The 23350-nt window shown below is 30.9% G+C and overlaps 1 protein-coding gene across 2 annotated transcripts in view; it reads right to left on the reverse strand.

Annotated features, from left to right (window-relative positions):
- Nucleotides 1-23350, reverse strand: part of LOC126882601 (trypsin-1-like) — a 189234-nt gene that overhangs the window by 17239 nt on the left and 148645 nt on the right. The window contains exon 1 of one of the 2 annotated variants that reach the window (XM_050647590.1): nucleotides 21713-21772. The exons of the other annotated variant lie outside the window; for it this stretch is intronic. Coding sequence (XP_050503547.1) covers nucleotides 21713-21758 — 46 coding nt within the window. The 5' untranslated portion in view covers nucleotides 21759-21772. Of the gene's footprint in view, nucleotides 1-21712; nucleotides 21773-23350 lie in introns of those variants that run through there. 2 annotated transcript variants of the gene reach the window in all.

Consider the following 23350-nt stretch of genomic DNA (forward strand, 5'->3'; position numbering starts at 1 on the left):
ATCATAAATTAATTAAAAATCTCCCAAAAAAAACAAAATGCTGATTATAAAAAAGATACAAAATATTTATTATAACAGCAACTCTATATAGATGTAAAATAGAGCTTGAGGGTCAGATAACAAAACAAGATATTAGAGTATTAATACCTATTAATTAACAAGAGTATTAATACCTACGCATCAAACTATCTAGCTACGGAAAGCTAAAAACAGAAGTGGAATTTCAATTGAATAGAGCAATCAGAGTCAAAGGTTGCATGAATGAAACAGTATAGAGAAATAAAAATATTTAAAAAGCAGGAAAAGCACAATTTACAAAACACTCATTAGATCAATAAGAGAGCTAACAGAGAGAGAACTAAAAAGATGCTATAAACATCAGAGATGAAAATCGTTAGACAAATCGATGGTAAGACGGGACAGAGCGAGGAGGTCAGGTATAGGACGTACATTAAAGGTGGGGAATATCAAGGACTGAGTAAGAAATGGAGGGCTAGAATGGATTAGACAAGCCAGATGACAACAAAGAGAGTGGTAAAGGCGGCGAGAGACGATGCCCCAATAGGACGACGATCAGTAGGAAGACCACGAAAACTATTGAAAAACAACTTACGCGAGGCGTACTGAAAAACAGACAAAAAGAAGAAGAAGAAGGAGACCGTTTTATATTTTTGTAGGCAGTCTGATATTTTATAAGAAAGTCTAATAAATAATTCAATTCCTCCATTGTGAAAATTGATAATTTAATTAAAATAGATCGTTTTTAAAACCTGTCTGAAATGGTAAAAACTAAACGTACGTGCATTGAAATCGGCCCACTTAAAAATTTGGTCATTTTTGATGTCTCATATTTCCTAAACCTGTTGACCGATTTAAGTGATTTTTTAAACATGTTATAGCCTTGATTCTTTAACAATGCCACTGTGATAATATTGTTGCTAAACATGTGAATTTTCATTGTACACCGGGTGTACCAATCAAACTGTGTTTTTTTCTTAAAGTTCGCATCACCCTGTGGAATATTCTAGAATTTATAAAATACTGAAATTAAAATCCAACTATAGCCTCAGGTTTTTTAACATTCTGTTTTTTTATTCATTCGTTTATGTTGGATATTAAAAAAGTTAGGTACTTTAACAACTATTCATGTTCTTCATCAATACACGGTGTTTTTAAATAAGTGCGACAAAGTTTAAGGAATAATTCTGCATGGAAAAATAATGACAGCTGGCTTTATAAACGTGTGTCCGCAAATGTTTCGTTTCCGAGATACGGGGTGTTGAATTTTTTCTTACAAACTGACGATTTATTTTATTGCTTTAAAACCGGTTGAGATATGCCAATGAAATTTGGTGGCTTTTGATACGTAGTTATGGCACATTTTTTTACATAAAATTAAGAATTTGATATTCAACATTAGCGCGCATACGTGTAATATGACCGATCATATTACCCGTATGCACGCTAATGGTGAATATAAATTTCTTAATTTTATGTCAAAAAATCCACATTAACTATCTTTTAAAACCTACCAAATTTTATTTGCATATCTCAACTGGTTTTAAAGCAATAGATAAATCGTCAGTTTATAAGAAACAATTCAACATCCCGTATCTCGGATATGAAACATTTGCGGACATACGTTTGTAAAGCCAACTACTGTCATTATTTTTTTATGCAGAATTGCTCCTTAAAGTTTGTCGCACTTATTTAAAAACGAAGAACATGTTTAGTTGTTAAAGTACCTAACTTTTTTATTATCCAGCATAAACGAATGAATCAACAAACAGAATGTTAAGAAAACCTGAGGGTATAGTTGGGTTTTAATTTCAGTATTTTATAAATGCTAGAATATTCCACAGGGTGATGCCAACTTTGAGAAAAAAACACATTTTGATTGGTACACCCGGTATACAATGAAAATTTACCTCTTTAGCAACAGTATTATCAGAGTGGTATTGTTAAAGAATCAGGCTATAAAATGTTCAAAATATCACTTAAATCGGCCAACAGGTTTAGGAAATATGAGACATCAAAAATGACCAAATTTTTTAGTGGGCCGATTTCTATGCACGTATGTTTATTAACCGTGTATCAAAAATTTCATGCAGCTTTCATTCCAGCTACTTCTGATGTTAAAAAGTAATTGAATCACTTATTTCAGAAACAACCTAAGTCACATTTTGGAGATTTGGAGTTTATTACACCAACATGTATTTCTGTGGGACTAAGGTTGTTTCAGAAATATATGAATATTTTAAATGGTTATAAAATCAACTGTGCTTACGGGACTTAGGCATATTCTGCATTTTTTTTTTTTTTTTTGGGCATAGGCTTTTGCCATTCAGCCAGTCACAACCTTATATATTCTGCATTAAATTGTGTGTAACCCACAGAAATACATGTTGGTGTAATAAGTTCAAAATCGCCAAAATGTGACTTAGGTTGTTTGTGAAATAAGCGATTCAATTGCATACTGGCAATATCTGACAATTGCATCCGATATGTTCGAAAGTTTTCTCTGCATTATGGTAAAGTCTGCTTCTCGCTTTGTCCATTTGATGGAACTTATGCCTGAGTGAGCATAGTGATCAGTGAGAATACCTGCGATAACTCGTTGTAGTTTGACTATTAGTGCAGGAATTGAAGCTTTTCACCTCGCAATTTTTACAGAATGAATCGATTTGCTTGAAAATTTGAGAACAAGTAGTGGATAGTCCAAGAATTAAAATCTATATGATGCCGAAAGGCGCTTTTACCATGGGGGTGGTTGCCACCCAATCCCGGGGGTGGAAATTTTTTATTATATTTTGACCACAAAAGTTGATAAAAACATTCGTTCTAAGCAAAAAACGTTCTATACATTTTTTTGATAAAATTAATAGTTTTCGATTTATTCGCTATCGAAAGTGTTAGTTTTATATCGAAAAAATAAGTGTTTTTCAATAATATACTAATTTACGATTCACTCAATTTTTGCCGTAGAAAAAAGTTTTCTCAAACTAATTTCTTAGGAATTAAATAATCTACAATTTCATATTTAAACATTTTTTCGTATCTCTGATGCTAACCTTTCTATTCTGAAGAAAAAGCCATTTTTTTGAAACTACAAAAATTCGTTATTCGCTTCTAACTCCATTTTTTTTAAACTAATCATTCTAAGCCTTCCAAACTTCTAGAACCTATTAATAATATAAAAATAAAGAAGACCAAATAAGGTTAATTAGTAATTTTAATTAGGTTGGTGATTAGGAGGTTGCTTCGGATGACTTTTTCGCTGAAAAAAGTAGGGACTAACATTCTTTTCAATATACGTCACTTAATTTTTGAGCTAAAGACTTTGTTTTTGTTTCTGGAGATAGATATTTTAAAATGCTTTAAATTAGTTTGAACAAGTTATCCTCGAAAAATGAATAGTTTTCCCGTCTTTTGACTTTAAATCTACAGTATTTAGCATTTGACGAAGAAGAGCTAACATTTAATAATGTATAGCTCGATTACTATTGGTCTAAAAAAACTAAAAGAAACGGTTTTGTTTATTGTTTCAAAAGGTACATTTTTGTTAAGTAAAGTTGTTTTGATAAAACGAAAACTTTTGGAGTTATTAGCCGAAGACTTATTAACAACATTGATTTTTTCGATATAAAACTAACACTTTCAATAGCGAATAAATCGAAAACTATTAATTTTATCAAAAAAATGTATAGAACGTTTTTTGCTTAGAATGAACGTTTTTATTAACTTTGCTGTCAAAATATAATAAAAAATTTCCACCCCCGAGATGGGGTGACAACCACCCCCATGGTAAAAGCGACTTTTAGCATCATATAGATTTTGATCCTTGGACTATCCACTATTTATGCTCAAATTTTTAAGCAAATCGATCCATTCTGTAAATATTGCGAGGTGGTGTCCTATTTTAAGCTTCATTATTTGGACTATATTATATGAAGCTTACTATTTGTTCTATTGCTCAGTATTTCGCAGTTCGATCATCTTAAGCCCATTATTTTTAAATCAAAATGCATTTTTTCTCTTGCTTTCAGCCTGAAGTGGTTTTCCAGTATGGTACATTAAATTCAGAATTGTCAATAGATATAGCTTAAATGATATTATTGGTTTTTAAAATTTAAATTAAAAATTAAGATATAAAAACAAACAATATCATTTAAGCTATAGTAGGAAAAATGAAAGAATACCCATGAGCGATCACATTAAACAAATTTTTTCTATGTTCCAGAAAATAACGAACTAGTACCAGTACTATAAAAAGAGCTTATATATAAGTATTACATGTACTTGCTTTGGCCAATTTTGTTTTGTGACACGGTGACAGAAAAATACAGCGTGTTTTAAATGTTCGTTCATGGGAAATATTTCATTTTTCCTACTGTATATTTATTGATAATTCTGAATTTAACTAGAAAAATGAACACCGTCTACAGACGGTCATAACGGTTAGATGGTTAACCCTTAGTATCCCATCATGTTTTGATTTTTTGACAGTTACTTGCGAACGATACTTTTGTGTCCGCCAATTTTTTCGGTCATACTTTTTAAAATAAGCTAAAATCATTTTTTTAAATAAGCTAAAAGCGTTTTAGTTCAGAGAAATAAGGAAAAAAAAGGTCCTGTTGGTGACACAACCCCCTACAGACCAAATCCAAATTTTTTGAGTAGTATGGACATCTATAATAATAACCTATATGTTTCCTGCAGCCGATTTTGATGATATACATAGTTATAAACAAATGAAGATCTTCTTCTTCTTAAGGTACCGAGACCGTTTGTCGATCGTTGGCTCTCATGTTGCCCAGCATATTAGCAATCATTGTCTTATTTACAGCCGCACGAAATAGTTCAGTGCTAGTTTTCCCAAACCATTGACGTACGTTTTTGAGCCAAGAAGTTGTACGGCGGCCCACACTTCTTTTTCCCATTATTTTACCTTGCATGACAAGGTGAAGTATGTCATATTTTTCTGGGTGACGCATTATATGATTAAAGTATTCCAATTTGCGCCTTTTAACCGTGTTCACTACTTCGCAACTTTTATTCAAACGTTGCAAAACCCTTTCGTTTGTGACTCTTTCTACCCAACTGATCTTCAGAATACGGCGGTAGACCCACATCTCAAATGCTTCTAGGTTTTTTAAAAGCGATTCTGTCAGGGTCCATGCTTCAACCCCGTAAAGTAGTACTGGAAATATATAACATCGAACCATTCTTATGCGAAGTTCCAAAGTTAGATCATGACTGCACAGGATTTTCTTAAATTTCATAAAACTTGTTCTTGCTTTGGCAATTCTACTTTTTTTCTGTACTAGGGTTCCAGCTTTCATTAATATGAGTACCCAAATATACAATATTACTTACTCGTTGAATTGAGTCATTACCGATTGTTACGTTATAGTTATTATTATTTACGGCTGCCTGTTTACTAATAACCATAAACTTTGTTTTTCTTGCGTTGAGTTTGAGTCAATATATCGCGCAGAATGCCACCATTCGATTCAATAACGCTTGAAGATGTTGAATTGATCCTGTCAGTATCAAGGTGTCATCTGCGTATCTGATATTGTGCATAAGCATACCATTAATGAGTATTCCCTCTTTTGCGTTTTCAAACACTTCATTTAAGACTGTTTCAGCGGAAAGATTAAACAACATTGGTGACAATATACAGCCTTGTCGAACTCCACGCTTGATTTTTACGTCTTCGGAGCACTGATTCCCAACCCTAACACAAGCAGCCTGGGCCCAATACAAATTTGCGATTATCCTAATGTCCCTACCGTCCATACCAGTAGTTTTGAGAATATGTAGCATTTTTTCATGACGAACTCTGTCAAAGGCCTTTTCAAAATCAATCGCGCACATGAAAACGTCATGATTTACATCTCTGCATCTTTGAATTAAAACTTGGGTTGCGAATAGTGCATCACGCGTTCCAAGGCCACAGCGAAAACCGAATTGAGTACTTGAGATTCTTTCCTCAATTTTTCTATATGTTCTTTGATGAATGATTCTGAGAAAAGTTTTCAATACATGACTCATTAGGCTGATGGTGCGATAGTCGCTGCATTTTGCGGCTCTGTGTTTTTTTGGTAGTACAACAAATGAGGATTTAAGCCAATCTTAAGGAATTTTTCCGCTTTCGTAGATTAAGTTGAATAATTTCGTAAGTATCTTAATGCCCTCGGTACATAAAAGCTTTAGTTTTTCTACGTAAATCCCATCCGGTCCGATCGCCTTGCCGTTTTTTGCATTCTTTATAGCGTATTGCACTTCTTCCCACCCTAGTTATTGGAGGACCGCTCATGTCATCTAGCGTTTCTAGTTCGCTTCTTTCATCATCGAGTAATTCCTTTATATATTCTGTCCATCGTATTTGTTGACCTTCGACATCGATTATAATTTTTCCGTTTTTATCTTCGATTAGTGGAGGATTATATTTTTTATTCAGTCCCGCAACTTCTTTCAGTTTTTTGTGCATATTGAATGCGTCATAGATACGCTCGTAGTTCTCAATTTCTTTACATTGTTGTTTATGCCACTCTGATTTAGCTGATCTTATTTTTATTCGAATCATACTGTTTAGCTTTTTGTATTCTGTCAGATTAGCATTCTTATATTTTCTTCTTGCATCCATTAAATTTAATATCTCTTCTGTCATCCACTGTTGCTTATTCCTACGCTGATTTTCCATTAGATGGTCTTCTTGGACTTTTTCCAATGTTTCTTTGCATAACTCCCATAATTGTTCTTCTGAATTTTTATTTCCCAATTTCTGAAACTGATCTTCTAATTTATCGGTTACTATTTCTTTCACTTCCGCATTTGAAAGTTTATATTTGCTGATCCTATGAGATATTTTGGGTTTTTTAATCTTTTTAAATTTAAGTAATACTTTAGCTCCTAGTAAGTTGTGGTTGGAGGGTACGTCCGCTCCTGGATATGTTTTGGAGGATAAGATAGCATTTCTATATCTTTTTGATATATAGATATAATCAATTTGATTTCTTACTATTCTCCCACAAGTGTCCATAGGAGATTTCCAGGTGTAAAGTCGTCGCTTAGGCAAGTCAAAAAAACTGTTGGATATTACTAATTGTTTTTCTACGCAAAATCTAATCATTCTATCTCCACGGTCGTTTCTCGTTCCTAAACCAAACTTGCCAACGATATCTTCTTCACTACCTCTTCCAACCTTGGTATTGAAATCCCCCAATACAATTTTTATATCTTAGCTTCCTGTGAGCGATAATAAATAGTCTAGATCTGAATAAAAGCTTTCGACAACTTCATCGTCATATTGTTGTGTAGGTGCATATACCTGAATGATGTTTAAGTCTGTACGATTTGTTTTTTTTTCTCTGATTCTGGCTTTGGTTATTTGTTTTTATTTGTAACATTATTAATCTATCTGAGTATAGCACGATATTTTTTACTGATTTTGCGACATTTTGTTCTAAAATAAATGCCACACCATTTCTAAGTTGCGGACCTTCTTCACCAGAGTCGTAAATTTTTCATAATTAAAAAGAAGATCAAAAAACGGTAAATTTTCGCTTTTTTCGTCTATTACCAAAAAGTTAAGCATTTTAAACGAATTTGAGAGTAAGAAACTCATAAATCGTATAAAAAAACTTCAATATGGCATTCGCTGAATATGTCTATCACCATTGGTTGCTTAGAAAATTGCAAAATAAATAATAAATTTTGAATTTTTATAAATATTCATAACTTATGTAAAAAATTAACTTAGAACCTTCTTATTACACGAAATTATGAGACTTCTGGTGCTTAAATCATACTTTAAATTCAAAAGCAATTGGTCAAATAGTTTATAAGTTATTTAATTTTTTAACCCAAATTAAATTTTTTTGCAACACTATAAGTCATAAAATGATGAAATTACAATAATTCTTTGGATAGTTTATGAAAGAAGAAGATTTATACTAATAATTTAATTTAAAAAAAAAAATGATAAAAAGTAATTCTAAATATTGCAAAATTATTTTGCAAGAACATGTGAAGTAAAAAAGAGGCGGTTAATTTCGTCCGTAATTTTCCCAGGACAATTGTTTTTCTTTCTAAATGTGTATAAAAATTCAGTCTTTCTAAATATGAAAAAATAATTTTTTTACGGGTAACGGCTAAAAACTTATTCTAATTGTTTATAAGTAAGCAAAAAATCGACATGTTTTTGCAAAATAATTTTACACTGTTTAAAATTACTTTTTGTCATTTTTTTTAATTAAGTTAATAGTATAAATGTTCTTCTTTCATAAACTGTCCGAAGTATTACTATAACCTCATAATTTTCTGACTTATAGTGTTTCAAAAAAAACTAATTTGGGATAAACAAATTAAATATCTTTTAAACTATTTGACAAATTGGTCTGAAATTTACAATATAATTTAAGCACAAGAAGTCTTAGCATTCCGTGTAATAAGAAGGTTCTAACTTAATTTTTACATAAGCTATGAACATTTATAAAATCTCAAAATGTATGACTTATTTTGCAATTTTCTAAGCAACAAATAAGGATAGACATATTCAGCGACTGCCATATTAAAGTTTTTATATGATTTATGAGTTTTTTATTCTCAAATTTGTTTAGAATGCTGTACTTTTTAGTAATAGACGAAAAATGCGAAAATTTACCGTTTTTTGATCTTCATTTGTTTATGACTATGTACGAGTATATACCCAAAATCGGCTGCAGTAAAATATAGGTTATTAATAAAGATGTCCATACTACTCAAAAAATTTGGTTTTGACCTGGAGGGGGATGTGTCACAAGAAAAATCTTATTTCTCTGGACTATTTTTTCCCAACGATCCTTTAGACTTTTAGAGTACCTACAAATCTTATTGTATATTTAACACGAAATCATTGGAATGCCATTTAAAGTTTTAAACGTCAGCTGATATCAAATCTTATAAATGATATTTAACAAAACATTATCAAATTAGGTCTACTTCAATATTTATGAAAGGGTACCAGAATTTTATGGTACTCATAAGTACTGTGGGGAGAATAATTATTCTCTAGCCAGTTTCTAAATTAAGCAACTGGAAGGGCACAAAAAAGGCTTTTTTAACCTGAAAGGATAACTTTTTTATTAGGGTTTTAGGAATTGTTCGTGATCATTTGGCTAATATAATCTTGCCAAAGATGGAATTACTAGTTAAGCTCCTTTTCTCATCATCCTATACTGATTCAGACATCCTATACTGATTTTGGTAATCCGCGAATGATTCTGTTCTAGTAAAATAAGTAGTAATTTCATCTTTGACAAGATTATTAGCCAAATTATCACGAACAATTCCTAAAACCCTAATAAAAAAGTTATCCTTGCAGGTTAAAAAAGCCTTTTTGTGCCGTTCCATTTGCTTAATTTAGAAACTGTTTATAGTTTTAAACTGTAACTGACATTCACAGACTACAGCGCCTTCACTGAAGCTTCTCTGTCTCTAAAGTCATAGTTTAATGTTTAGTTTTAGCCCATACTCGTTTGTTTCTATATTGGTTGCCATTGTTCGCTAGTAGTACCAATTCTATCTTTTTAATTAATAGATCAAAAAGTTAAAGGCTTGCAGAAATCTGTCATCTATCTTTGCCAATAACTGGAAAAATTTACTAATCGTGACTGAATCATGAAAAAATTAAACAAAATAGATAAAATTATATACAAAATGCGCATAGCAGGACCATTTCGAAAGCATTTTTTTAAATTTTATTTCATTTTCGTGAAATGTTTATCAAATATAGTCACAAAATTATGGATTGCATATACAAATTGTTATCAGTGATAATGTAAATGGTCAGTATATAAATTGCTGAATATGAGTTATTGCAGTTACTTGTTTTGTTGAAACACTTAGATGATTATTTATCATTTACTACGATGAGTGTAAAAAGGACTTTAGCATTATTGGCTATTTCTTTAGTATTCAAAAATAATTCTGTTTGTGCAGGTAAGTTAAATCAGTAGAAGTATTTATACTACATGTTAATATACTCTTCTTCTTCCTCTTTTTGTGGAGACATCACTGTCTGATTTTCGGGGTGATTATCTGACAATTATATTATTCAATCTATATCATAGATAAAATAGGTCGCATGCATCGAAACACAGCTTTAGTCCCCAAAGAGACAGTAGGATCCTACATAGCATACCAAATAATAACTATACTAAAATGAATCTACTAGAAGATCTAGAAATAAGTAGAGAAATGAAAAGAAATCCTCAAAACTGTGTTAACACTCAGATTCAATTAAATTGTAAATTTGATCCTATCTTTAAGAAATTTCTTTAATAATTTTGGTTTAGTATACAGTATACCCAACAATTGCTGTAGGTATTTTGAACATTACTTTGTCGGTATTCTTGAGTTTTCTTTCATTGATTACACATAAGTAGAATATTTGAGATTTGACTTAATCTTTTGGTAAATTTCTTAATTTTATAAAATAACAGCTTTTGAACTCTGAACTTGACAAATGAGACTTCTCCTTGGTTTGTTTTCATCTAACTTCTTTTCTACACTTGGTCAAACCATAACGGTTTGTTTTTTAAAAGAAATTTTGATAACTTACGTACACATTAACATTTCACTTCAATATTAATATTTGTAATTTTGAAAATTTAACTTTAAAAAAAAAAAAAAATTTAGTATCTTACCTTATAATTAATTTAACCAACACATGGCCTTTTAGCCATTTTCAATTTAATTAATTTTTATTTACATACCAATATAGAGGGCGCATAAATTAGTGGTTCCTTCTTTATCATTTGAATGAATGACAGCGCTCAGCTGTTCACGTGAACTCACAACGGTTTGACGCAGCCATGTTGTAATTTTAAAATAAAAAAGAATTTAGATGTGATAACTTTTAATTTTAAGGGTTTTATACCCAATATCTGTGGCTTTTGCCCAGTATCCATGATTTATCATGTGAGTTTTAACAATTACTCTTCTATGAAGGATTTATAAGAGGACGTAAGTTTTTTCAATCTTTTGTTTATAAAAAATCTCTTATCTTAAATGTCCTTTTAGGAAGCTCTGATGATGGCACGTTATGTGCTGAAAGTACTTAGCTGATTATTAAAAGTTTTTTTACACACTTTCAATTTCTTTGAGAACATACACCTGTTTGCCGGTTTGACCTTTTTTAGAAGTGTGTACAAGTCATACAGTCTGTTTCAATTCATAGATAAAATAACAAAAAAAGGTAGGAACGAAAGAAGGATACCAAATTAATATCAATACCATTTTTATAATAGAGAGCAAACTTTACTGAACTTGTCGAGTCTTATCGTTAATTTTACTTCTAAATATGTAGTAAAATATTGGAAAACGAGAATAAACTCACGAGAATATAGATATACAGGGTGTCCAGAAACTCTACCGACAAATGAATACAGGAGATTCCTCAGATAATTTTAAGACAATTTAACTCATTTCACTTAGTCCGAAAACGCTTCCTAAGGGAGCTAGAGCTATTTGAAGATGTCGTCTGGTAATTAGTTTTTCTTAAATACCTCCGGAACGCTTCTATTAAGAAAAACAAAAATTGGTATGCTTATTTATCTTCCAGAGGTAAATCGTTTCCGTCCGTTTTAGGTAGGGCAACGGTTACTTTATCACATAACTTTTTAGCATTTTTGACTCTTCATTATTAAATTGTGAGATATTCTTGTACTTAAAGGTACTCTTGTTTAAGTCGATAGGATACACCGTTTTGTAGATAAATCGATTTGAAAATTTTTCGTTTTTTAAATTTCAAAAAAAATTAAAAAAAAAAACTATTTAGAAAAACGAAAACTTGTAGGTACGTTTAATTATATTCCAGAGATAAATCAATTTCATTAATTGCGAATATCTAATATCAGTCATGCGTCGGTTTTGGGTAGGTCAACGGTTACATAAATTTTTTGTCTTTAATTTTTAAGCATTTTTTTGACATTAGATTATTAAATTATGAGGTATTCTAGTAGTAAAATTACTCTTGCTTTAAGTTGGTAAAATACACCGTTTTTTTTTTAAATTTTGTTTCAAATTCAAGAGACGAAAAATGTTCAATCGATTTTCTAGAAAACGGTGTGTCCTACCGACTTAAATCAAGAGTAACTTTTAGTACAAGCATACCTCACAATTTAATAATACGAAGTGAAAAATGCTTAAAATTTAAAGATAAAAAAGTTATGCGATAAAACAACCATTACTCTACCCAAAACGGACGCCTATGACCGGTAGTATAAATTCACAATGGATGGAGTCGATTTATCTCTGGAAGATAAATATGCGTACCAATTTTTGTTTTTCTATCTAGAAACGTTCTGGAGGTATTTAAGAAAAACTAATTACAAGACGCCATTTTCAAAGAGCTCTAGCTCCCTTAGGAAGCATTTTCGGACTAGGTGAATTTTGTTAAATTGTCTTAAAATTACCTGAAAAATCTCCTGTCTTAGTTTGTCGGTAGAGTTTTTGGACACCCTGTATAGTGCAAATAATCTTATTTCTGGTTAGTTTTCCGATATCTACTTTTTTTAAACTAGATAGGTATACAGTGTGTCCATAAAGTAACGCATAAATTCATTATTGCATAAACCGGTGTTTTTAGGGAAAAATACCGAAACAGGTCGATTTTCATTTTTTAATTACGATTTTTTGGCATGTATATCATACTAGTGACGTCATCCATCTGGGCTTGATGTCGTACTCGGAAATTTTTTTATGATAATATGGGTCATGTGATAGCTCATTTAAAAGGTTATTCAATTCTCTATTCATTTAAATAAACATTAACATAATTATTTATACAAGGTGTTCAAAATTTTTTTTAATTAAATTAATTGAGACAAAAAGAAGAATCTATGTAATTTATTTAATTCAAAATACGTTTTACTGTTGTCAGAAAATGGGAAAACATGTTTATTTGACAAATAAATATTGCTTTTCGCTTAAATTCAATGTTAAAGCTGCCACCCACTTACCTCTTGGCAATTTGAACATTTCCTTTTAGGCGAAAATCAATGTTTTATTTTTCAAATAAACCATTTTTATGTTTTCTGACTGCAGTAGAATGTATTTAGAATTAAACAAATTACATACATTCATCAATTTGTGTCAATTAATTTAATTAAAAAAAATTTTACACCCTGTATAAATAGGTATGTTAATGTTTATATAAGTGAATAGAGAGTTAAATACCCTTTCAAATAAGCTATTACATGACCCCTATTCTTCTTTAAAAAAAAGCATCTATTACGTCATCACGCTCAGATGGATGACGTCACTCTTATGATATATATGCCAAAAAATTGTAAATTAAAAATAAAACTCGACCTGTTTCGGGATTTTTCCCTAAAAACGCCGGTTTACGAAATAATGAATTTATGCGTTACTTTATGGACGCACTGTATATAAGGCAATACTAATCCCTCAAGAGTGAAGACTACTTACAACTAATAAGTGCGTTTTCGGGTGCCTATCGGCGACTAGTCGGCGACAAATTAGCAGCATAACGCATGCGCACTTTAAAATGATATTATAAATAATATTGTTAATAGATAAATATACAAGGTATATTTACCTGGTACTTATAATTTAATAATTAGTTATTAAAATTAATTAAAAGTAAATATACCTTGTATATTTATCTATTAACGGTATTATTTATATTAAGTGAGGTTAGAAATTGTCGGCGACAATTTGTCCACTGTACCCGCGAACGCAACTAATGTTGCACCAATTTAAAATAACTGCCAGAAAATTTAACATGATAATTTCCCTACAAAAGGCAAAGTACATTATAACAGCAAATCTAGTAAGATGTAAGTTGCAGTTGAAGGGTCATATAATAGAACAAGTAAAGGAGTTTAAATATGTAGGCATTACACTATTACACTGTCTAACGACGGACAACTCAAACAGAAATGGAAAATCAAGTGAATAGAGCAAAGAGAGACACCGGATACCTGAATGGAACATTATGGAAAAATAAATATATCAGGAAATCGGTAAAGAAATGAGAGACAGAATTTACACAACAGTTATCAGCATAAGCGAATAGCTGGCTGAAACACGACCTGACACAAAGAGAGCAAATAGAATGTTACAAACAGCGGTGTAAAAATCGATGGTAAGACTACGGAATCCAGCTAGAAGTTCATATATAGGACGGAGATGAAAGGTGGAGAACATCAAGGACTGGCTAAGAAAGAGAATAATGGAATGGAACGATCAAATAAGCCAAATGACGAGTAGTCAAGACGGCGAGATACTGTTCCTTAATAGCAAGACGATCAATGGGAAGACCACGAAAACGATGGAACGACAACTTACTGAAGCCAAATTTAAAAACATACAGGGTCATATAATATATACCAGGGGTGGGCCGCATGCGGCCTCTAGACATTTTTTGCGGCCCGCGACAAAAAGTGAATTATTTTCATTTTCAAGATTTTTTTAAATTATTGCTTATATTAATAATTAAATATACAGAGAGAGTCTGTAATTTGGAATAAATTCAATATCTCAAATACTAATTGTTTTTTTGAAAAATGCTTAGACCCGTCGATTAGTATTTCAAATTGTCCTTTTTGACATACAATAATAATGTATACAGGATGTCCCAATTTAGAGATATGATGTCATCGTTAATTTTCTTAAATGGCAACACTGTCATTTTGATAGCTATTTTGGTAGGGTGTGTAAAGTTATACACAACTGCAAAATTTTAAATTTTTATTCCATACCATTTACAATATAATAAAAAATAACAAAGTTATGAAAAACAAGTGATCAAATAATAATTGAATTTAATTATTTCAAATAAGCAAATGCTCATAACGTTGCCAATTGACAATTTGACAATAATTGAGGGCAACATTATGAGTATTTGCTTAATTGAAATAATTAAATTCAATTATTATTTGATTACTTGTTTTTCATAACTTGGTTATTTTTTATTATCATGTAAATGGTAAGGAATAAAAATTTGAAATGTTAATGTTGTTTATAACTTTACACACCCTATTAAAATAGCTATCAAAATGACAGTGTTGCCATTTAAGAAAATCAACGATGACGTCATATCTCTAAATTAGGATACCCTGTATACATTATTATTGTATATCAAAAATCACAATTTAAAATCATAATCGACGGATCTGAGCATTTTAAAAAAAAAAACAATTAGTATTTTAATTATGGAATTTACTCCAAATTACAGACATAACTTTGTTATTTTCTATTATCTTGTAAATGGTAGAGAATAAAATTTGATATTTTGCAGTTGTGTATAACTTTACACACCCTATCAAAATAGCTATCAAAATGACGGTGTTGCCATTTAATAAAATCAACGATGACGTCATATCTCTAAATTGGGACACCCTGTATATATTATTGCTGTATGCCAAAAAGGACAATTTGAAATATTAATCGACGAGTCTGAGCATTTTTCAAAAAAACATTTAGTATTTGAGATATTGAATTTATTCCAAATTACAGACTCTCTCTGTAGATAATACAAGTATTAACACTTTCGCAGCGGGTGGTTTTTGCGCAAATTTTCAAAATAACGCGGGCAATTATTTGGGTTTCCGGCACAGTTTTGTCGGCTCTCAATGAAATCCATGAAATTTCAACAAATGGAAACAATATTCTTGAGGTAGTTACAAACTGTTTGGAAATTTTTAAACTAACTCGTAACCACCTAGTAAGTGTAACACCTGATGGAGCACCAAAAAAAGGAGCAAATATTGTAAACTTAAAGATTACGTTCATGAAGGATCTCCAGAACGTGATTTATTATTTTGTCACTGAATAATCCATCAGCAGGTATTGTGCAAAAATGTTTTGCAAGCAGACATCGTCATTTCAATTATAACTAATATTTTTGGTTTTATTCGTTCAAGAAGAATAGATCATCGTGCATTTATAGCATTTTTGGAAGAGTCATAGAAACAGAACATACTGATGTCTTATTGGGACCGTGCAAGTTCAGAAAAGCGACACCTGGTTTCTTCGCTCTGCACTTTTATTCGCACTTTTAATTATATTGGCCAATCATATGGTCCTGGTTACTGGATAATTGTCAAGGCCATAGTCCAAAAAAATAATAAGAAGAAAAAATAAGATTCAGGTTATGTTATTAAACTGTAAACAATTGTATGTAGTAAATAAAATTAGTTATTAAAATGCAGTAATACAAGCAAAATACAATTAATTACATTTACCTTTATATAATAATTGCATATCATATTAATATTGTGGAGCAATATATAATTTTTCTTCTTCATTGTCAGTAGGTATGAAATATACGTCAATTTGACAATTTCAATTGACAATGAATTATTTAAGAAAGTTACAATATTTCTCCGCTATTCTCGCACGATCGTTTTTCGTATCGCCTCCAAGTATTTGCACAGCGCGAATACCACAATCATATTCGATGGTTAAGTTTAGAAAAGGTTTTTAAAATATGCTGTGAATTAGGGGATGAAATTTCTTTATTTTTAGAAATGAAAAACTGCGACAAATTTGCTAAATTTATAAGTATATAAATATAATTATAATTTGAACGCAAAATGAAACTTTTAAAATGAAACTCAAACTATTCATTGATCATAAAAAAGCAAGAATTCGTTCAATTATTTCCCTCATTAAAATCATGAAATAATATACCATAAAATAAGTTTAAAATTTATGAAGAAAAACTTTGTAATTTGCTAACGGAATTGTTTTAAAAATTTTGAAGATATATTTTTCATTACCACTTCTAAGAAATCATTTTTTAGTTCAAATTGTTTTGGTACCAGTCTACATTCAACCAGAAAATAAACCGCAATTTAAGTTTGAAATTAAATTTATTTGACGTTTCGATTTCCACTTCGGAAATCGTTATAAAAATAAAAACATACAAAACGATTCAAAAACACATTTAGGTGTTCATCACTCTACGATTTGACAGAAAAAAAAGAAATTGAAAATAAAGTTTGTCAAAACTTTATACGCGTTTCTCTCAAAATTGCTTTTTTCAGAGGCGGTGGACATTGCAGCTCAAAAGCTACTTGATAGATCCACCTGAAATTTCTTATAGATTTTTTTAGACATTTTGTGAGGTAAGGCTGTCGAGATATTTTTTCTTTAACAATAATAAATAAGTCTGTTTTGCACCACTTTTACAAAAATTTTTCTTATTTTGACTTCTGAGTGATATTAAAAACCCAAAAATCATTAAAACTAAAAAAACAAGAATTCGTTCAATTATTTCCCTCATTAAAGTTACCTCGATAAACTCATAAACTAATAAAATACTTTTGAATTTTTTGTTGATGTCTACTGCAAAATCCTTTTTTTTTTTGGAGGTGTCTGTAAAAATTTGCCACCGTAAACTCATTTTTCAATATTTGGTCTTGAAATTTTTTTGAACATTCTTTGAATTGTATTCAAATGTATGTACCGAATGCAAATTGTACCGAATATGTTTATTTAATTTAAAAATAAAATAATTGTACCATAGTTTCAAACAAAATTCACAAAAATGTGCTTGAAATGTTGATTTCAAACCATATTCTCCCCCCTCCCCCCCCCCCCCACCCCGTTAAACAAAATTAGTAAAGAGTTAAAAATTCGAACATGTTAAGGTAACAAAAAATATTGTGGCCCTCGGTAATAGACCAAAAACATTTTGTGGCCCTTACTAAAAAAAGTTTGCCCACCCCTGATATATAGGGTGAGGCAGATAAAGGGCCTATTAGAAATATCTCGAGAACTAAAGGTAATAGAATCATGAAAATTGGAATACAGGGGTTTTCAGGTATGAACTATTTAATGAAAATATTTTGGGCTCTTTGCTACTTCCGGTTATACCGGAAGTTGATTGTAACTTCGTTTTTTCAAATGGGACACCCTGTATATTTTTACATTTTTGGATTCTGTTCGTCTTCTTTCTTAAAATATGAGGTTTTTTAATATTATACAGGGTTGTTTTAAAGATAATTACGGTTTTTTATAAATTTTGTAGCAAACTTCTCACGCTGTATAATTGTACTGATTTGATATCAAAGACTCCATTTATGTTAAAGTGATTTTTCAGATAGTCTATTATCATTAAAAATTATTAATATAGCGAAATGTTTAATTTTCGTATACAGGGTTGGTCGAAACTCGGAATGAGTATTATCTGAGTTTTCTTAAATAGAACACCCTGTATTTTAGCATTGTAATGAAATGATATTTTATAGTACTTTTTTATTTCTTAAGCATTCCCTATACCTAACTGCTTTAATTTGTAAGGTATTCGTAGTTCTTTCAGCCAAACATTAATTTCAACAAAAATTACGAGAAATTTTATTAGGTTTGCTGTGAAAATATTTAATCATAAATATTTTTTTGAAAATAAGTACATGTTAATCTAGAATAATCCTTAATTTATTATTATTGGATGAGATACCAAAATGCCTACGTTGTTAAGATTGTTGGTGCATAAAATATTAATCAAAACAAACCATATTCTACCAAGTTGGCTATGGCTTGGACACTAAACTTGATTAAACATTAGACATTAATATTATTTTTATAGTTCCAGTTGTTTTGTTACCAATACTAATATAAATTTTTGTAATGGGGAACTGATTAGTAAAGTTTTGGTTCTAGGAGAGTAAGTATAACAAAAATGTACTACTAGCAATGAGAATTTATCATCTGCAACTCCCTGATAGACGACAGCCAAGAAGAAAAACTTTTCAAAATTTAGAAGAGAAACTTTTCAAAGTTTACTAGAGTAGTTTCGACGTACTAGACACTTAGATTACGAGAACGTTCATACTAATATGCAGATTCTCAGTGACACTAACATTTAATTCATTTTAATCATCTAAAATAATTTTTCTTCGATCAGATTTCTCGTAATCTAAATTTCCAGTTCGTTGAAACCGCTCTAGTAAATTTTGAAAAGTTTCTCGTTTTGGTTGTCATCTATCATGGAATTGCTGATGATAAACTCTTATTGCTAGTAGCACATTTTTATTTGTTATACTCTCCTAGAACAAAAAAACATCTGAATCAGTTCCTCGTTAGAAAAATTCATATTAGCAATGGTAGCAAAGCAACTGGAACTTCAAAAATGGTAGAATGTTTAGGCAAAGCAAATGTTTAAGCATATTTAGTGTCAGTCATAGCCAACTAGATAGAATATTGTATGTTTTTATTAATATTGAACACACCAACAATCTTAACTACGTAGGTATTTTCATATAATATCAACCAGAATTAATAAATTAAGGGTCAGTAGAGATTAATATTTGTTTATTTTATTTTTATGTGTTTATTTACACGGCAAACCTAATACAATTTCACGTAATTTTTGTTGCAATTATTGTTAGGCTTAAAGAACTACGAATAACTTAAAAAATTAAAGCAGTTAGGTATAGGGAATACTTAAGAAATAAAAAAGTACTATAACATATCATTTCTTTACAATACAAAAATACAGGGTGTTCTATTTAAGAAAACTCAGATAATACTCATTCCGAGTTTCGACCAACCCTGTATACTAAAATTAAACATTTCGCCATATTAATAATTTTTAATAATGCTGACTATATTAAAAATTACTTTAACATAAATGGAGTTTTTAATATCAAATCAGTACAATTCTACAGGGTGTGAAGTTTGCTACAAAATTTATAAAAAATCGTAATTATCTTTTAAACTACCTTGTATAATATTACAAAACCTATATTTTAAGAAAGAAGACATCGAGCAGAATCCAAAAATGTAAAAATATACAGGGTGTCCCATTTGAAAAAACGAAGTTACAATCAACTTCCGGTATAACCGGAAATATCAAAGAGACCAAAATATTTTCATTAAATAGTATGTATATACACCGTTCTTAGGCGTCAACGCCCTTCGGTAGGGATCTATGGGGGAGTTTCACCGAGCCGCAAGCCCTTATCCCTTGCCGTACTGCTCCCTCATAGGTCGATCAGATGCCCGCATATTCAGGTCTAAGCGCCAGTTTCATATTTAGAATTTTATACTGACGCGTTAGCCTTTTTGTTTTCCGATGGCCTGGGCTGGGCTTGAACTCTCATACCTCACGGCGAAGTGAAGTGAGGGTCAGCCGCTAGTCGCACTGAGCTATCTGATCGACTTCATTAAATAGTTCATACCTCAAAACCCCTGTATTCCAGTTTTCATGATTCTCTTACCTTTAGTTCTCGAGATATTTCTAATAGGCCCTTTATCTGCCTCACCCTGTGTACAATAAGAAGAAAAAGAAGAGAGGTCTCTAATAATCGCCTTACGCAGCGTATAGCCGTATGCCATATATGTCGCGTCTCTATGCTTTAAATACTATGCGTTTATTAGAGACCACCGCCTAACAGAGAAACAAACATGTATATTTTTATGTCACATATTAATATCAGCTGATTATGATTAACGGTAGGGGAGCAAAGTATGCTAAATTGCAGTCACTCGAGCGTTATGGAACCTATTATTGGGTTGTGATTATTAGGACCTAAAAGCAAAAAAAGTGAAGTAAAATTTTCCATTTTAGTGGGGACTTTCCATTTTTTTAATTTAATTTTCCATTTCCAACAATCGTTTTTTCCGATTATAGCACCATCTATCCATAATTCGAAAAATGTTTTCGAATAAAAGTTGCTTATTTTTACGCAAGGACTCCAAATCACGATGAAAATTTGGGGATCCTATTTAAGATTTTAAAGTAACCCCCACCCCACTCAGATGATTTTTTAAAAATATTGAACAAGTATTTTTTAGTTTTTCGATCTAATGTTCATTTCGTGAAATATTCGCTTTTTTGTGAAACTTTTTGACTCGCTCATTACGCCCCCCAGTTCTTATCGTCATATTTTTTAAATATACACTCTTTTGCCTGTACTTATCTTATCTTAATGTGACAATTTCGAGTATTTTTCGGGATAGATTTTTTCGGGCCCCCCTTAACGAACTCCCCTGTGTTATTAGCGAATATATGGTAGAGGTACATCTGCAGGGTACCAGGTTTCTTCCTATATGATAATCTGACGCGCTCGGGTTACTGCAAAAATCCCCGCTTGGGCTCCCCTACCATAAAGAACCGACTCTAATCAGATGAATCACGAAAATCAATAGATGAGTTCAAATTTTGTCCAAAAAGGAATAATAAAATAATATAACAAAAATAGGGAGTTTATTAATAATAAAACACAGACTAATGAACCTGAAGTAAAAAAGAGTTTCTAGAAATCATTATAAAAGCCAAGGTTAAATTATCTTAAAAAAAATAGAAATATACAAACATAGAACTTGCTTGAAAAATTTAATTGTATGCATATTTGAATGATATCAATAATTTATTTACGCTCTCTTGAGACGACAATAATTCTGTGGCTTGGTTCTAAAAGGGTCAATGTCAATTTTTTGCATTTTTGTACAGTTTTTCTTTTAATTTAAATTGGCAAAACAAAACGCAAAAATTTGATCTTGACCCTTTTAGCATAAAGCTACATTACGTGGCCTGGTGCTAAATTCTTTACTGTTTTCTACAGCTTTTTTTGAATTCAACATTGACAAAACAAAGCCGCGCAAATGACGCTGGCCCTTTTGGCATCAGGCCACAGAAATAGAGTTAGGGTCAGAACTAAAAAAAATTGGCGTAACAAAAAGATCTTACCCAAAGCACCAATCACCAAAACTAAAACTAAAAATTTCCAATACATTGTGGGCTGTATGATTTTTTCACCGATAAAATCAGAGGATGAATTTTCATTGTTATTTATAATGTTTCTGTTAATTAGGAGATAACCAGTACATTTAGAAATCATTAGAATTGACCTTAATTGTTTAAAAAATGGGTTAGATATGTATATAAAACGAATAAGCGTAATATTACCACGAGCTGATCATTAATATGAAAATTAAAATGAACATATTACATAAGAAAAATTGAAATTAATTTAAAATAACTAATTATTTTTTTACAGTCAGAAAAAATAGAAAAAATGTAAATGACAGAGCATTTTACCAATCGGATTATAATAAGCAATCTATGATGGAACTTTTACCTCCCAAATTAATAATGTATGTTAAGTGAAAAAATCATCATTATTATTAAATAATGGTTTAAGAGGAAACAGTAGCGATCAACAGGTAGCAAAAACGCGTTCCAAGATTGCGGCTGTAATTTTGAATATTTTTTCGAGATATCTGGCACACGTATTCGTAATATAATACAGAATGGCGGTACAGAGCCCAATTTGAAAAATATATTAATATGTGGAAATTGCTCTGTAATTAAATACAATATTAAAAAAACGAGCCTGTACCGCCATTAAGAAGAACAAAAAAATACACTTTCTTCAAATAAACTTTTTTATCAGATGCCTAGATTTTATGTCATTTTGGAACTACTAATGAAATAAAAAATTTTAGTAGTTCCAAAATGACACAAAATCTAGGCATCGGATAAAAAAGTTTATTTGAAGCAAGTATATTTTTTTGTTCTTTTTAATGGCGGTACAAGCTCGTTTTTTTAATAATGTATTTAATTACAGAGTAATTTCCACATATTAATATATTTTTCAAATTGGGCTCTGTACCGCCATTCTTTATTATATTACGAATACGTGTGCCAAATATCTCGAAAAAATATTCAAAATTACAGCCGCAATCTTGGTACGCGTTTTTGCTACCTGTTGATCGCTACTGTTTCCTCTTAAGGTGATACACAGTAGCGATCAACAGGTAGCCAAAACACGTTCCAAGATTGCGGCTATAATTTTGAATATTTTTTCGAGATATTTGGCACACGTATTCGAAATATAATAAAGAATAGCGGTACAGAGCCCAATTTGAAAAATATGTTAATATGTGGAAATTACTCTGTAATTAAATACAATATTAAAAAACAAGCCTGTACCGCCATTAAGAAGAACAAAAAAATACACTTTCTTCAAATAAAGTTTTTTATCCGATGCCTAGATTTTGTGTCATTTTGGAACTACTAATGAAATAAAAAATTTTAGTAGTTCCAAAATGACACAAAATCTAGGCATCGGATAAAAAATGCATTTGAAGAAAGTGTATTTTTTTGTTCTTCTTAATGGCGGTACAGCCTCGTTTTTTTAATATTGTATTTAATTACAGAGTAATTTCTACATATTAATATATTTTTCAAATTGGGCTCTGTACCGCCATTCTTTATTTTATTACGAATACGTGTGCCAAATATCTCGAAAAAATATTCAAAATTACAGCCGCAATCTTGGGACGCGTTTTCGCTACCTGTTGATCGCTACTGTTTCCTCTTAAG

The sequence above is a fragment of the Diabrotica virgifera genome, chromosome 1, assembly GCF_917563875.1.
Source record: "Diabrotica virgifera virgifera chromosome 1, PGI_DIABVI_V3a".
NCBI classification, from domain to species: domain Eukaryota; kingdom Metazoa; phylum Arthropoda; class Insecta; order Coleoptera; family Chrysomelidae; genus Diabrotica; species Diabrotica virgifera.